Here is a 16,893-nt window from a genome sequence, read left to right as displayed (position 1 = left end):
AACTCCATTCTCGAATGCATTCATAAGTGCGATACTTGAATGGCTCACCATCAAATATAGGAATCTCTCGCTTTGGTAGGGCTGTAAGGCATTGCTGTTGTATAACCAAAGTTGTTAATTTGCTTCCTCATAATTTGAAGAATGTCATTATTTTCCACCCGAGGTGTATTTGAATTTGGGATAAGTTGATGAACATGCTTTGTATTGGTTGGCTTCATTCTAACCACAGAGCATTGAGTAACTTTGTTGTATGAGGATGTCATCTTTTTCAACATAGTGTGCTGACCTGTTTTAATGTTTTGTATCTTCCGCTGGATGTGCTTCATCTGCATCCACGTTGAGTTCATGTTGAGATTTTTCCAGTTTCAGGTATGAGTTCATTCCATCCGAGGCTTTTGATGACTTTGCTCCACTTGTTGTGCTTTGTGTTTTGAGTATGTTTAATTGTGCCATTTTCTCTGCAATTTCAGTATCCAGTTGTACTTTTTATTTCCTTTTGCAAAGTTGTTCCTCCTCTTCTTCCAGCGTTTCTCGTCCAATAATCTTTGTCTTGTGGGTAAAACAGCCAGTTCAGCTTCAGCTCTTAAACGTGCAGGTGAAGTTGTTGAATGCATGCTTTGAGATGTCTCAGATGATCCAAAATTGGAAATACTGTCATTTGGTTTTATGTCATCTTCATTTGCATCACAAACATTTGATAAAGTTTGATTCATTTCCATTTGCTCCACAAAAAACCTGGTCTCATTTATTTCAGTTGGTAGTTCAATATCATTTATCCAACGTCTTGTTTCCTTTTGAAATGCTTCAGTATATTTCATTACATTTGAATACATTCAATGTGTTTGTCCACCTCAATCAAATCGTACAAATAGCGCACGGACATCCTAATCCGGTCGGCATTTATCCATTTGGAAACTTCCCAGGAAGACACTCCAGCATTAAATGCACACAGATTCCTTCTCCACAAGCAAACAAGAAGCAGGTGGCCTACCTGTTCTTCTCAAAGACGTTCTGGTGTGGCGCTGTGCTCTGCGTTGCACGGTCGCACTTACTTTGCTGTCCAGGCTTATTCGTGGTTTGTATTGCGATCGATGACTTTCCTCAAACGCCACTTTTTGATGACAAAATTGTAGCGACTCCAAGCAGCCTTGTCGCTTCTGAGAGAAAGTGGGTGGGTTGGGTACTTGTCTGACGCGCTGCTGTTACGGTGGCTTGACAGTTGAAACACTTGTCTTGAATGCGATTTGAAAGGTTTTAATGAAACAGTGACTTTCACGGATACACTCCGGATGGTTCGATGGTAGTAGCACAATATGACATAATGAAATGGAGAGTAGCGTGTAGAAAAGTGTAGCGTATAGAAGCGTATTACCCGGCATTCGCCACTTACGACATGTGACCCAAGCACCAGCCCGTTACCATAACAACCAAAACACCACGCGACATAGCTCAATTATGGCGCGTACAGAGTCCAGGGAGCAGCCCAGGAGAGAGCTGGTTCTCCTCACCAGTTTGTCCAGCCTCTTTTTGTCTCGGGCCGAGATGCCGCCTGTCCAGGAAACTCCATAGACTCCATAGAATATGACCGATGCAACCATCGAGTCATAAAAGTTCCTGAGTGTCCCCTGAAACCCAAAGGACCTTAGCCTCCTGAGTAGGAAGAGTCTGCTCTGACCCTTCCTATAGAGAGCGTCTGTCCAGTTTATTGTTCAGATGAACACGCAGGTACTTGTAAGTTGAGACTCTCTCAACATCTGTTCCCTGGATGTTCACTGGTAAAAAATAAGAATATTCCACTTTCGTCAAACTTTTGTCAGGTGTGACGTCACACAGGAAGTCCCGCCGTAACCACGCCACTTTATGACGCCATATCCGGTTTAAATCCCGCCCCTTTGATGATGACATTTTGTGGTCCGGCAGAAGAGCGCCTCCCCTGGCCACACCCCTTTGGTGACGTCATGTTGTAGTCCATAAGCCCCATCCCCACCCTTAAACATGCCCAATACCTAATCTTACCATACCCCTTTGTAGTCCGGAAACACAATTTTACCCCTAACCCCGCCCCCATACCTCACATCCGGTCGGCCATTTTACGTTGCCACGCCTCGTTTCCTGTCCGGCATTTTGACGTGCCCTCACTTCCTAGTCCCCACCCCTTTAACTCGTCATTTATGATTAACGTCCCCTTCCAGTACGACCAAATATGGACATTATGCTTCCGCCTCGTTCAAGACATGCCCGGGCATGTTTTGAACAGTGATGTCACCCTGGGCAAGTCCAGGCCTGTCCTGGCTGCCACCATCTTTCCGGCATGCCCAAATATGGGCATGGATGAGATCATATTTCCGCCTCGTTCAAGGCATGTACGGACATGTTTTTAGGCTGCCGCCATCTTTTCCGGCATGCCCAAATATGGGGATTTGATGACCTCATACTTCCGCCTCGTTCAAGGCATGTACAGACATGTTTTTGGCTGCCGCCATCTTTTCCAGTATGCCCAAATATGGGCATAGATGACATCATGCTTCCGCCTCGTCCAAAGTAACAGAGGGACATGTACAGACATGTTTTTGGCTGCCGCCATCTTTTCCGGCATGCCCAAATATGGATGACATCATGCTTCCGCCTCGTCCTAAGTAAGAGAGGGACATGTTCAGACATGTTTTTGGCTGCCGCCATCTTTTCCAGTATGCCCAAATATGGGCATGGATGAGATCATACTTCCTGCCTGTAACATGAAAGTCATTTTATAGCCTGGGGTAGATGTCCAGGCTTGTTCAGACATGTTTTTAGACCCTCCCCTCATATGCAGCGCACTACCACACACTAAAACAGAAAGTAAAACAGATCTTCATGAAGGCAGCATGATTGAGGGGCGTATATTTCTATTCATAAAGGCTGTGGATGAAACGCTCATCAAAAATCAAAGATTTATTTGGAAAGAAGACAACACCCACCCACTGAATCATTGGAGTAATACCACGTCATCTTCACATTTGACTATAAAAAACCTGAACTACACCTGTACAACATTGTGAATTATTATTTGTTTTTTGTTTTTTAATGATTGAGAATAGCAACCCTTATTGTTCTAATACAGCTTGTTAGGGCATCTTCCATACAATCAAGACAGCACAATTGTGAAAAGTCTGAGTGCAAATTACCATGTCATCTACACATGTACCTATCAAACACCTGAACTACACCTGTACATCATTGTACATGCTTGGTATGTTTTTTTAATAGACTGAGAAGGGCAGCCCTAGTTGTTCTAATACAGCTTGTTAGAGCATCTTTCATACAATTATCAGGTTAGTTTACAATTAAGGCAACGCAGGTTGGAAAGTCTAAGCGCAGGTCTCTTCACATACCACGACACAGACGGCTCTCCCCCCACTCCACCCCTCCTTTTCTGCATGTAAGAAAGACTCCCTAAAATACAGACAGACGACGTTCTCTTAGGTGTGTGTGTGTGTGTGTGTGTCTGTGTATTGCATACAGGTTGGTAATTAGGAAGTTGGCCTTGGAAAAATGTGTGGGTGTAGGCCTATACAGATTTTATGTGAATGTGAACACATTTCTAGATGTACCCACCTATTTTCTTAAAAAGTTATCTAACTATTCTTATATGTACCGAGATACTTCATGAAACACACACACAACACTGCCTAGATTACATGCATCTCAAGTTTGTCAGTGTCCTGTGTTTTTTGTCTCGTCTCTTTTGGTAAAGTCTTGACAGCTCCGGCCATGGACGTTTGAGGGATGTCCATTGGTGGTATATTCTCCTTCTCAGCCTCCTCGAACCCCGACAGCTTCTGCTGAGGATGCTCCGTTGTAAAAATTTGGTCAGTGGTCACCGTTGGTTCCACCTTGAGGTTTACGTCAGTCACATTCACTTCCGTTTCTTCACAATCATTGTGGTCTTGATTGGCGGTTATCTGTATCAGGTTTGTAGGTGGTGGGCGTTTGTCTCGATCTTTTAACCCCAGGGTCCACTCTTCATCGGCTGACCCCTTTGGGTCCCAATGGTGCCCATACCATTTCTATGCGTCTGGATGTCTGTCGGGTTACTGGCATTGGGGATGTTTTTTATTTTTCTCGAGCCACAGGTTGTTATGGGTTGGTTTGGAGAGCTGCTGTCTTATAACTTCCGAAAGGGGTTGTGGATGACACGCCTCCTCGTCATAGGCGTGGTTTTCTCGTTAGAGAGAGAGAGAGAAAGAAAGAGAGAGATGGACGGGGCGTGGTTAATTGAAGGACATCGATGTACCCACCATATGAATTCGTATGCGGCTCGAGGTGGAAAAGTTCAGAAAAAAAAATATGACAGAACTGTGGCTCCTTTCACTGAAACAATATATTGTGTAGGTTTTACTTCCTGCTCTGATAAATTAGATGAACTCTCATAACGATATATCAGGATTCTGTATTCAAACATTTCTGCTGGTAAAAGTATGCATTTGTCTGCTTAAAATTGCGATAGTCATAAAAAGCATGTAAAACCTGAGAATCACAGTTCTACACTCTCAAACGTAACTCTAAAAATACTTGGTTTAATACATCAATGCAAGTTAAACATATAAAATCATTGCACTAAGCATGTTCAAATAACATTGATAATGACATTCACTTCATTCAAAGCTTTCAACTTATATGATTTGAGTTCAAATAACATTGATAATGACATTCACTTTATTTAGCACGTATACTCACATTGTATTGTTGATTAGCTTAAAAACAACATTCAAGTTGACATTACTTCATAAACGTATCTTAATACCTTCAATTTTCTCAACATGTGGTTTCCTTGTTAATGGCCCAGCTCTAACCCAAACAATTGAGTGAGACTCGGCATGATTTAAAAACAAACCAACAAACAAAACCTTCAAATCGGTTTGCGTGAAAGAACTGTATACAGTTGACAGTTACTCTCATGTTAAACACACGCTAGGTTCAAATGAACTGAAAGATACTCTTCCTAACATTACAGATCATCTTTTACCGCCTCACAACAATGTATACCTTATAATTTCAACCAATCTTAAATATCTCAACAAATTGACAAAGTCAATTTAGACTTTAGACATCGCTCAAGCAGCTGGTTGTAGGCAGATTGGTGTGAGGATGGTTCGCTCAGGGTGTCTCTGATTTTGCATGAAACTTTACTCCATGCCGGTTGTTTTCTCATCCTTCCTGCTTTGATGGATGTGAGGAAGTCATAAAAAAAAGATAAGCCAGCTTGAACACTCCAGTATGTGGGGTTCTACTTACGTACTGATTCACTGGTGAGGAACTTGTATTTCATGATGTCTGTACATGAATATACACATACGAAACATAGTTTTTGGCTGAAACAAGTAAGATCATATTGTATAGGTTTTACTTCCTGCTTTGATTAATATGTTTACGTCAATCTCTCACCATGATTTTTAAAATACAAAGATTCTAAACAAACATTTATGCTAGTAAAAGTATCCATTAAAGTAACAGGTCTATGTTTAAATGCTGGAGATGTAAGAAAACATGAAGTTCAACGATAGCAGATGATCAAATACACATTATAATTAGTCTGCACATTAATTGCATTATTAATAAATATAGGGATTCTTCAGGTAAATGTGGATGACTTTAAATGTTGAGACTGACCAATTTGAAAAATAAAAAAACTTGATTAATATGAATATGAATCTACACAATATTAATAAAGAAAAAAGGCAACAATAGCAGATGATCAAATACACTATATAATTAGTCCACACGTTATTAATAAACAAAAGTTCAACATTAGTAAATGTTAAAAGTTTTTAAATGTTGAGACTGACTAATTTTGAAAAAAACTTATGTAAGTAATTAAATATGAGTCTACACATTAAATGCATTAATAAGAATGATAGGGATTCATCAGGTAAATGTGAATTTAAGGAATGAGACTGACCAATTTGTAAAAAAAAACATTATGTAGGTGATTAAATATAAGACTACAAAATAATTGCATTAATAAGAATGATAGGGATTTATCAGGTAAATGTTAATGAAAAGACCTGATTTTAAACGTTGAGGCTGACCATTTTGTAAAACACCTTATGTAGGTGTTTAAATATGAGTCTACACAATAATTGTGTTAGTAATAAAGAAGGTCAACATTAGTCAATGTTAATGTTTTTAAACATTGAAGCTGAACAATTTGTAAAAAAACTTATGTAGGTGTTTAAATATGATTTTAAATAAATGAATGAATTTTGAAATGAAATATTTCCACAATAATGGTTTAAACTCTCCCTGGCACGTCTGCATTTATGGCTACTGACGGTTGGAGGTTCATAAGCAGACCATTTGGGTACGTTCTTCTTTGGCGCGCAACAGAGGAGGGGACTTTTTTAAAAGCTAAGAAAAAAAAAAACGCACCAAGTTACATTGTACGCTCTGTTTAGAGACAAACTAATGATTAGAGTACGTTTGTCACTTACCTAATATGTAGGGAACTTGTTACACCTCAGTACTGTTCCGAAAAGAAAAATAATACATATTAATCATTCAGAATTTAAAAAAAAAGTCTGTTTATTATTATTCTAGACTAGTTGCCCCTCACCCATCCTAAATGGACATGCATTTTGATACACAAAGCTTCTCAAGAAATCGCCGGTAAGCAACCATTTTTATCTACATTCCTCTGATTGACTGCCCCGACTGCATTGCTCACATGTGCTCACACGCATACACACACGCTAAACACGCACGCACGCCCACATACACACAAACACACTCGCATCCCCTCAAGGGAGGGCTGCATACACACACATGGATGCCTTTCCAAAATCTTGTTGCTAGCTGTGCTGTTTATCAGAGTTTGAGCTACACTGTATTTACTAACTACATGGATTGAAATCACTCCCATTGAAGAACACAGGTCAAACATTTACACGTCACCTAGTTACAATATGTGCTATGTGCATATGATCTAACTTGGAGAACTTGGATGTTTACAAATACATTGTACCAAAGTATTGTATATAAAAAATATAGAGATATATAGATGGCATAACTTAATGTTCTATTTGGCATTTTCATGAATATGCATGAAGACATAGTTACATCTGAAACAGGTGTAATGATTTCACAGATTGTTATTCAGGAATGCATGGACGGCTAAAATCCTAAAACAAATAGATAATAACATAAACTAATGTTATTCATGAATGCATGGATAGCTAAAATCCTAAAACAATAGTTAATGACAACATGTACAAGTGTTATTCATGCGTGTTCAGTTAAATGTAAAACAAGATCACATTTAGATGACAAACTCGTGTTAGTCATGAAACTAGGAGAAGTATTTTAAAGTATGTACTTACTGTCCATTTTTTATGGTCTGTTTGTCTCTGAGTTTCTTTGAGATGGTGCTCCACTGAGATTCTTCTTCTTCTCGTGCCACTCCTCTCATATCGTTCATACGTTGAAAGGTCGTAGGTTATTTGGAATTTTGGGTTTTCTCACCCATCCTGACGAGATAAAATCTGTATAGGCCTACACCCCCATATTTTTCCAAGGCCAACTTCCTAATTACCAACCTGTATGCAATACACACACACACCTAAGAGAACGTTGCCCGTCTGTATTTTAGGGAGTCTTTCTTACATGCAGAAAAGGAGGAGGTGGGTGGGGGGAGAGCCGTTTGTGTCGTGGTATGTGAAGAGACCTGCGCTTAGACTTTCCAACCTGCGTTGCCTTAATTGTAAACTAACCTGATAATTGTATAAAAGCTGTTCTAACAAGCTGTATTAGAACAACAAGGGCTGCTCTTCTCAGTCTATTTAAAAAACATACCAAGCATGTACAATGATGTACAGGTGTAGTTCAGGTGTTTCATAGGTACATGTGTAGATGACATGGTAATTTGCACTCAGACTTTTCACAATTATGCTGTCTTAATTGTATGGAAGATGCCCTAACAAGCTGTATTAGAACAATAAGGGTTGCTATTCTCAATCATTAAAAAAAACAAAGAATAATTCACAATGTTGTACAGGTGTAGTTCAGGTGTTTTATAGTCAAATGTGAAGATGACGTGGTATTACTCCAATGATTCAGTGGGTGGGTGAAATATACGCCCCTCAATCATGATGCCTTCATGAAGATCTGTTTTACTTTCTGTTTTAGTGTGTGGTAGTGCGCTGCATATGAGGGGAGGGTCTAAAAACATGTCTGAACAAGCCTGGACATCTACCCCAGGCTATAAAATGACTTTCATGTTACAGGCAGGAAGTATGATCTCATCCATGCCCATATTTGGGCATACTGGAAAAGATGGCGGCAGCCAAAAACATGTCTGAACATGCCTTGAACGAGGCGGAAGTATGAGGTCATCAAATCCCCATATTTGGGCATGCCGGAAAAGATGGCGGCAGCCTAAAAACATGTCTGTACATGCCTTGAACGAGGCGGAAGTACGATCTCATCCATGCCCATATTTGGGCATGCCGGAAAAGATGGCGGCAGCCAGGACAGGCCTGGACTTGCCCGGGGTGACATCACTATTCAAAACATGCCCGGGCATGTCTTGAACAAGGCGGAAGCATAATGTCCATATTTGGTCATACTGGAAGGGGATGTTAATCATAAATGATGAGTTAAAGGGGTGGAGACTAGGAAGTGATGGCACGTCAAATTGGCGGACAGGAAACGATGTGTGGCAACGTAAAATGGCCGACCGGAAACGATGCATGGCAACGTAAAATGGCCGACCGGATGTGAGGTATGGGGGCGGGGTTTGGGGTAAAATTGTGTTTCCGGACTACAAAGGGGTTGGTTAGATGAGGTATTGGCCGTGTTTAAGGGTGGGGATGGGGCTTATAGACTACAACATGATGTCATCAAAGCGCGCGGTTAGGGGTGGGGCTTATAGACTCCCAAAATGTCGTCTTCAAAGGGGTGTGGCTCGGGTAGGGGGTCTTCTTCGGGACTACAAAATGTCATCAAATGGGCGGGATTTAAACTGGATATGGCATCATAAAGGGCCGTGGTTAAGGCGGGACTTCCTGTGTGTCATCACACCTTTCAAAAGTTTGACGAAAGGGGAATATTCTTATTTTTACTGGTGCAGGTGGAGAGTGTCGGCACCTGCAGAAATCCACCACCAGCTCTTTGGACTTCCTAGCATTGATGTGGAGGCAGTTCTGCTGGCACCAGTCCACAAAACCCTGAGTAAGTTCTCTGTACTCCAGATTGTCGCTGTCTGTGATAAGGCCGACAATCGCAGAGTCGTCATAGAACTTCTGCACATGACAGGTAGGGGTGCTATATTTGTAGTCCGATGTTTAGAAGGTGAACAGGAAGGGAGCCAGGACAGCACCCCAGTCCTGCAGAGAAGCACGTCAGACACACAGTCCTGCTCTGGCCGGTTTGTGAGGTAGTCATGAATCCATCAACTGAGGGGGTGGGCCACTCCTGCCCGATGCAGCTTTTCTCCCAATAGGGTGGGCTGGATGGTGTTGAAGGCACTGGTGAAACCAAATAACATGATCCTCATAGTGCTCCCTGCCTTCTCCAGATGGGAGAGGGAAGTGTGGAGGTCTTTTAAGGCCTCATCGGTCTCTCCAGACCATCTCTGAACCGTGCAGGTTACAGCTGGCTGCCTGCAGACCAGAGGTTTGTATACAGGCTGGTGAGCCACCAGGTTGTGATCAGCTTTGCCCAGCGGGGGGATGGACAGTGATGTGTATGACTCCTTGGTGTTGGCATAGAAAAGGTCCAGTAATTTATTGTCTCTGTTGTGGCAGGTGACATACTGTGTGAATGAAGGCAGAGAGGAGGAAGGAGAGGCATGATCACCAGAGATGAGGGGCAGGGCGTTTGGGTGCTGTGTTTGTAGCCTGCTCACAGCCGCAGTCAAGACATCACAGGCTCTATCACCGTTGGCAGAAGGGGGGGGACGTACACCGTCACCGCCATCACATGAGTGAACTCTCGTGGGATGTAGTATGGTCTTATGCCAACAGCTAACAGGTCGATATCCTTACTGCAGAGCTGCTCTTGAATAGTGATGTGCCCAGGGTTACACCATCTATCGTTCACAAACACAGCCAGCCCTCCTCCTTTCCTCTTCCCACTCTCCAGCGTCCTGTCCGCACGTCAGATTTGGAAGCCGTCCAAATCTACGACGTCCGGCGTTAGCGCTGTTAGCCACGACTCCGTGAACAGCAGCAGGCTAGCCTCCCGGAAGTCCCTCTCATGCCGGGTAAGCGCCGCTAGCTCGTCCATCTTGTTGGGGAGCGGTCTAACGTTCCCCATGATAACAGACGGAAGGACGGGATGGTATCGTCTCCTCCTTCCCCGGCGTTTAGCCCCCGCACGAGATCCTCGTCCCTTCCTCCTCAGCTCACGGGGGGTATCGGGTCTCGCCCCGCGCTGTTAGCACGGAGTGCTAACATCTGATCCCTGCTGTACACAATGAAGCCGTGGCTCCGGGCTTCGCCCCCGGACACAGTCACGCAAAAAAATAGCCACCAGCAGCAGCAAAAACATTGCAGTTGGATGTCCATTGCTGCATAAGTTTAAGAAAATCCACTATGGAAAAAAGTATGAAGTAGAATAAATACGGTAAAAACACCCGAAAAGGCTCACCAGTGAGCCGGAGCTGCTGAAACAGGCTGCCACTCGCGCGTCGCCGGAAGTGACAAAGAAGTTTTTGTTTTTTTAATCAAAATAGAGGTCAATACTTGGATCCAAACACACACACAATTGAATGGTAAATCGCTGTCACTTGTATAGCGCTGTTCTACTTTAAGTCCTCATAGCGCTTGACACTAACTAATTTACCTACTAATGACGCAGCATCAGGAGCAACTAGGGATTCAGAATCTTGCTCAAGGACACTTCAACATGGTCACAATGGCCGGGGATCGAACCCCTAAACTTTGGGTTCAGAGACCAATGTCTTTCTATCTCGATCTCCGACGTTGGGCAGGGGTTTGTCATCTGGTCCAGCGGGGTAGATCGATTGGATCGCGTCCGTGTCGACCAGAAACCTGCGTCGGGATAGGGCGTTTCTTAAGGTATAAAAACCCGCCGTGTCCAGTAATAGCATTCACTAGCATGGTCCTTGTTGCGTGACTATTAATAAACTACATTAGTCACTGAGATGGGAAAGGCAGGGCTCTGTCTGAAACATTGAGTTATAGATGGAAGCCTGAAGCCATTACTGCAGTTTGTTGGTGTTTGAGTCATCATTAAATTATACTTCCGACTGTACAATGAATCGAAACAAAGATGCAGTGTTGGACAAAAGGATGTTAAAACTAACAGAAATATCTGCAGTCTGCCTTCTCTCTCCCTGTACCAAGCAAACATAACATTTCCAGTTAGACACAGGTGGTATTAATTAGGCAATTACTCCACCCCAGGGATCACACCCCAATACACTTAGCTCCGCCCCCACACACACAAAGACACCTCTTATCCATATCAACATGCAAGAAACATCCCTGCCTCTACAGTCCTGATGCCAACCACTGGTGTGCCTGTCGGCGGCCAGCCCACTATTTTTTTTACCAATTGCAGCCAGGCACACAGTTGCAAGCAGATGAACCAAATGTGTCATTGTAAAAGCACATACCACATGGCAGCAGCTGTCCACGGCACAAGGCCCGGGCCTTTTTGACTTGTGTCAGACCCCGCTGGATGGCGGAGACATCTGCGCTGGCTCAATCAGTGACGACGTAAACCAGGCCTGGTCTCTCGGAGGCGTTCGCGCATTAATCAGGTCATCAGCCCGCTTGACAAGGCCGGTCATCTCAAGGGTGTCCGCATCAGGGTGGGCGGCCCACATGGAGGAAGGTAGAGTTTGAAGCCAGAGCTCGCGCATCAGTTCAACTCGCTTGAGCTTCTTAGTTGATGGGTCAATATCAGGAAGGCGAGCAAGTGCTTGCATTTCATTCCAAACGTGGTGGGCAGTCCTGTCACCTAGCGGCTGAAGCGGGCCCAAGCACTCGACGTAGGGGGGAATTCCCTCAGCAAATATGATTTCAAGTCATCATATTTGATCTCGTCTGGTTGGTCGTCGAACAATGCCGAAACCTGAGGGAATATTGACTCAGGAATGGATTCCAGCAGGTAATCGGCTTTCGTGCATCTGTCTCTCACTTGGCACAGACGAAACTACACTTTGGTGCGGCGGAAGCAGGAAATCGGTTCCTGTGTGGAGAACGGCGGAAGCTTCACCGCTATGGCTTGAATCATCGCCGCCAGGGGTTTGCTCCGTCCGTGCCTCTTCGTACATTGTGGCGTGTCGTAAGACGATGGGGGTCACCAGTTGTAACGATCGAAGTGAGCAAGACGAGAGTTGGAATGTGAACTTCTTTATTCAGCAGTGACACTGTTTTTACAGTATGTCCATACAGAGGACGTGAAAGAGGTATGATGAAAGAGGTAGGCTGACGCCCAGCACGCGGAGCGCCTCTTTGAACAGCCCCTGGTGCTGCTACAAGTTGGCGCCCAGCACGCGGCGCGCCTCATTGAACAACCCCTGGTGCTGCTACAAGTTAATATGATGAAAATATATATGTGATTATATATCTAGACGATTGTCATAACATATGACGAGGAACCAGTTTATTATCATGACCTATCGGATTCATTGATGCAAAGTTAGCAGGATAAGTACAGTACAACATTATACAATAATACTTTCAGAGACATTGCATTTCAATGTAATTTGGATGGATATACAGTAACTGCATTAACTGCATATATAGGTCATCACTGCAGTTCCTGTGTCCATCCCTTTGAGTTCACTCGTAGTACAGCTATGCCTAGTTGTCATCAAAGCTGTCAGATACAATTGGTTTGAGGAGGTTTATGAGGTGTCCTCTTTAGGGCTGTCCCAATGAGATTATTTTTCTTCCAATTAATCTTCCATCAGATGAAGAAGAGCCCATACTGAAATATTACAATGATTTTGAAAAGGCACACATTATATATTAGTGCTGTCAGGGACTATGGTAAGCAGGCCAGGGTTTCCTCTAGGTTTTTTTTTTTTTCTTTTTTTTTTTTAAGCAACGGGAGCAGGACATATCCTAAATACGAGGTGCATGTTGTGCTGCGCCCAGAGTCTGCACTGAAACGGTGAGACCGAGAGCGGAGTAGATATATACACATATGCCACGTTATTGTTTCTGGATACATAAAGAAACGGGATCAGTAATGTTACCTACAAGCACCAACACAGTTTGACTGGAGTGAAATAGTTCCGCAAATGTTAACCCCATAATGCACAAAGCTGAAACACAACATTGTGTAATTTTGACTGCAACTCGCTGCTTTGACAAATGACACTAAATGATGCACGTTAATACGTCGCAGATAACAGCAACTTCAATAATACCGGGTCATACTAGTAATTAGATGGACTCACGATCCTTCAACTTGTTGCTTTCTGTCGTCTTCCAGCAGCACCTGTGTGACGTCGCTTCAGGTGTTCATTCATCGCTAATGTGGCACGCCAACTCGGCTTTGACTTTTCGTTGAAATATGTCCATACTTTGGACTTTCTTGTCCGCTTTTTTAGCTGATTCGTAGTGGCGCTCTCCTCTTACCCGACCGGAACGCAGTCTGGGATCTGGCTGGCGCCTTCACCATTTCTGCTGCTCTTTCTTTTCTGCTTGTTTACAACTGAAAGTATGCACGTGTTGACGCATTTACTTCATTAACACTCGACGGTATGTGCGCGCCGGCTTATTTACGTCATCGACACTCGGCGTCAACGGTATGTTGTGCGGGCCGACGTATTAGCGTCGTCGGTGACGTCGACTATAGCGACTAGTCGGGACAGCTCTAGTCCTCTTATTCAAAGCAAGAAGATGCCAGAATATCTGACCAAGGAGGGTTTGAGTACAGAACAAAGTGTTTGTAAAGGCTTCTCAGGTGACAAGTTAAGTCTCTTTGTCACGGATCTGTACTTCCTGAGAATTAGCAGTCTCCGTCGAAGCAAAGTGGATAGGTTCCCTGGTGATTTTTTTTTGCTTTTAAAGTTAGGCGGAAACAGACATGAGGTGGACGTCTAGACTGTGGGGGTCTGAGGAGACTTTGTCCAATTGCGGGATCTTCATTACATCACTTTACATTCACCCAAAGGGCATGTCTTTCTAATTTCAACATTTGATTTGGCTTTTTGAATATGTACACAATTTTAGTTTTTGTTACCCTCATATCTGGAAACCTGTGAAATGCTGCCATAATTGTGTTGGTAGGTTTGCTAATACATGTGGAATAATTGTTCCTGTATTTCCTGGACTATAAGTCACTACTTTTCTCCCCCCTCATGCTTTGAACCCTGCATCTTTTAATATGATGCGGTTTATTTATGAAATTTTACTGAGGAGCTTTAGGCCGACAGTAGGGTTACCCATAGTCTAGTCACATCTGAGCAATGAAATTACTGAACATGTTACAGTGGACCAATTAAAATGTCAGAGTCTGCCCTCACACTGAATATTCATCAGCTATTTATGCTTGTAGTGCACACACATGAGGTGGGAGTGGGCTGCCTGAGAAAGAGGAAGGGGTAGTGTACACCCATGAGGGAGGATCGGGGTGCCTGAGATAGAGGGACGGAGGGGCAAGTGAGAGAGAGGGAGATGGAGGGAGGAGGGAAAAAGTACTGTGGAAGTGTGCCAATCGGTGCGCGTGGATTTGTAAGGAGCAAATTGAGAACAAAATAAGCATCTTGAGTTGAGTGTAAAAGTGTAATGACCATAGGGAACCAGTGCCATATACAAATGTGTGCCAAATACAGCCATCTATGCAATGCGACACAGGTCTAAGCTTATCTGCGAATTTTCCTCATGTGAAAACAAGAGAATGAGGAAGGATCTGGGACCTATTCCATATATCTTTTTGACCTCTTTCTTTGCAAATATCCCATGTTATAACGTGGAAACCTGCAGATATTAATACGAAACGGTCAAACTATGTACGAATGTGTTTTTTCATGGCTAAATTTAGTTGTTGCGGACTTTAAACAGGTGCGTATTATAGTCCAGAAATTATGGTCACTCTTGATTATGATACAAAAATACCAGTTATAATTCGGATTATTCACTTTTGTGCAGTTCTGGTCTCTGAGTGGCATCGTAGTTGTCCGTAAGAAACCTTTTTTTCTCCTATTTCCCAAGTTATGTAGATGTTTATGTGATTATTGTATCCCTTCACAACAGATCCCCCATTTTCCGGTCTATACACGCTCGGGTGAGGTGACTATCTCCATTGAGCTACAGAAGTCTGGCTTCAGCCTCACCGCCACTGAACTTGACCTCATCATTCGCCTGCACCAGTACATCTTCTCCCATATCCTTCGCTTAGAGAAACCTGCACTGGAGTTCAAGCCTACACTTGCTGAGTCTGCTTACTGTGTTCTACCTCTCAATGTTGGTGAGTGGATGTGTACTCAGAATGTATTGGTACTGTATTTCAGGTGGATTGTGTCAATTGCGTGTGTATTTATTTTTAGGGTCCAAAAGGTTCTTGCGGCCATCACTATAAATACATGTTTAGCATTTGTATTAAGGCAGTTAAAATGAATTCTTTCATTTTGGAGCTTGATTTAGCTTTAAAATAATTAACTCGGTTTTGTTAACTTTCTGAGCTCATAACCTCTGGTCATTTGTGCAGCTAAACTAGACAAAACATGTTGTCTGGTCAGAGGATAGTCACTGGCACAAAGATGGACAAAGACTGACTCTTTCACGTGGAAAAATTCACTTGCCCTCCAGCTCATCGAAGACACCTGATTTACTTTGCGCACTTCGCAAAGCTGAATTCAGTTGTCAGAAGTCGTGCATCTTGGCATCTCATCTCAGAGAAAAACACCCTGGGATCATTCCGTGCCAAATCACCCAAAAAATCTGAAATTTTGAACGAAGCAGAAACGTTGTCTACTTGTTGATAATGATGACACAACACTAAACCTTTAAGTCAATCGGAGGAGGGATTTAGCAGCTACAGCCCGCCAAATTTTGACATTTTTGGCAAAAAGGGGTGTGGCACCCTTCCTTCATATGAACGCTTAAATCTCAGAAACTAAAAAAAAAGCTTGGGTTAGGGGTGGGCTATATGGCAAAAATATCATATCACGATTTTTTAAAAATAAAATCACAATCACAATTTTATCATGATTATTTTTTACATCGCTTTTTTAAGACTAATTTGCACATTTCTGACGATTTTCCTCATGTTAAGCATATACAACATTTAAAATGTGTATAAAACTTTAAAAGAAAAAAAAGACATTTTAACTCGGCTAAGCTTTCTGAACAGGCTTTAATTTGAATAGTGACAATTTTTATCAAAATGTGCAGTAAAAATGTAAACATAATGTAAACATAAAAACACAGCTCGTAACGCAGGTCTAGTACTTTGAAGAGTCTTTTAAACCCCTCATTCTTCACTGTTATAATGGGAATCATTTCTTCAGCAAGTTAATAAGTTACTTCTTTACTCTGCTTGCTTGTTTTTTCATAATTTAACAATCTAATATTGTCATATCGCCCACCCCTAACTTCTGTCAGTCTCATTGTGAGAGCCAATACTTTGAAGTATTATCTCAATTCTGTCATCAATTTTGTCATCATAAAGTAGTATCTCAATTTTTGTCATCATAAAGATTTAATGCACTTGCAGTAGTAGTAGCATAGCAGACAGTGTTTTAGTATACAATGTGCTGGTAGTGACAGAAGCAAACAGCTTTTGACCGTGCTCATAGGCTTAAGTATGTTATCCACCTGCTGTACTGAACGAGATTGCTCACTTTGTTGGATTACAAAACCTTCAATACAAGAAGACAAAAAAGGAACTTTGAGTCTGTGTGAGTAATTCAAAGAAATTCAAATCATGGATAAG

General features: G+C 42.6%; 1 protein-coding gene across 4 annotated transcripts in view; it reads left to right on the top strand.

Annotated features, from left to right (window-relative positions):
* dicer1 (dicer 1, ribonuclease type III) overlaps positions 1–16,893 on the top strand; it is a 278,919-nt gene that overhangs the window by 154,417 nt on the left and 107,609 nt on the right. For all 4 annotated transcript variants that reach the window (XM_086050634.1, XM_086050635.1, XM_086050636.1 and 1 more), the window contains one exon: positions 15,213–15,426. In XM_086050634.1, coding sequence (XP_085906760.1) covers positions 15,213–15,426 — 214 coding nt within the window. The remainder of the gene's footprint in view (positions 1–15,212; positions 15,427–16,893) is intronic.

The sequence above is a fragment of the Filicampus tigris genome, chromosome 13 (genome assembly GCF_054856515.1).
Source record: "Filicampus tigris isolate MCC_2025a chromosome 13, RoL_Ftig_1.0, whole genome shotgun sequence".
NCBI classification, from domain to species: domain Eukaryota; kingdom Metazoa; phylum Chordata; class Actinopteri; order Syngnathiformes; family Syngnathidae; genus Filicampus; species Filicampus tigris.
Note: the sequence above shows the minus strand (reverse complement) of the source record. Positions and strands in the feature narration are given on the sequence as shown.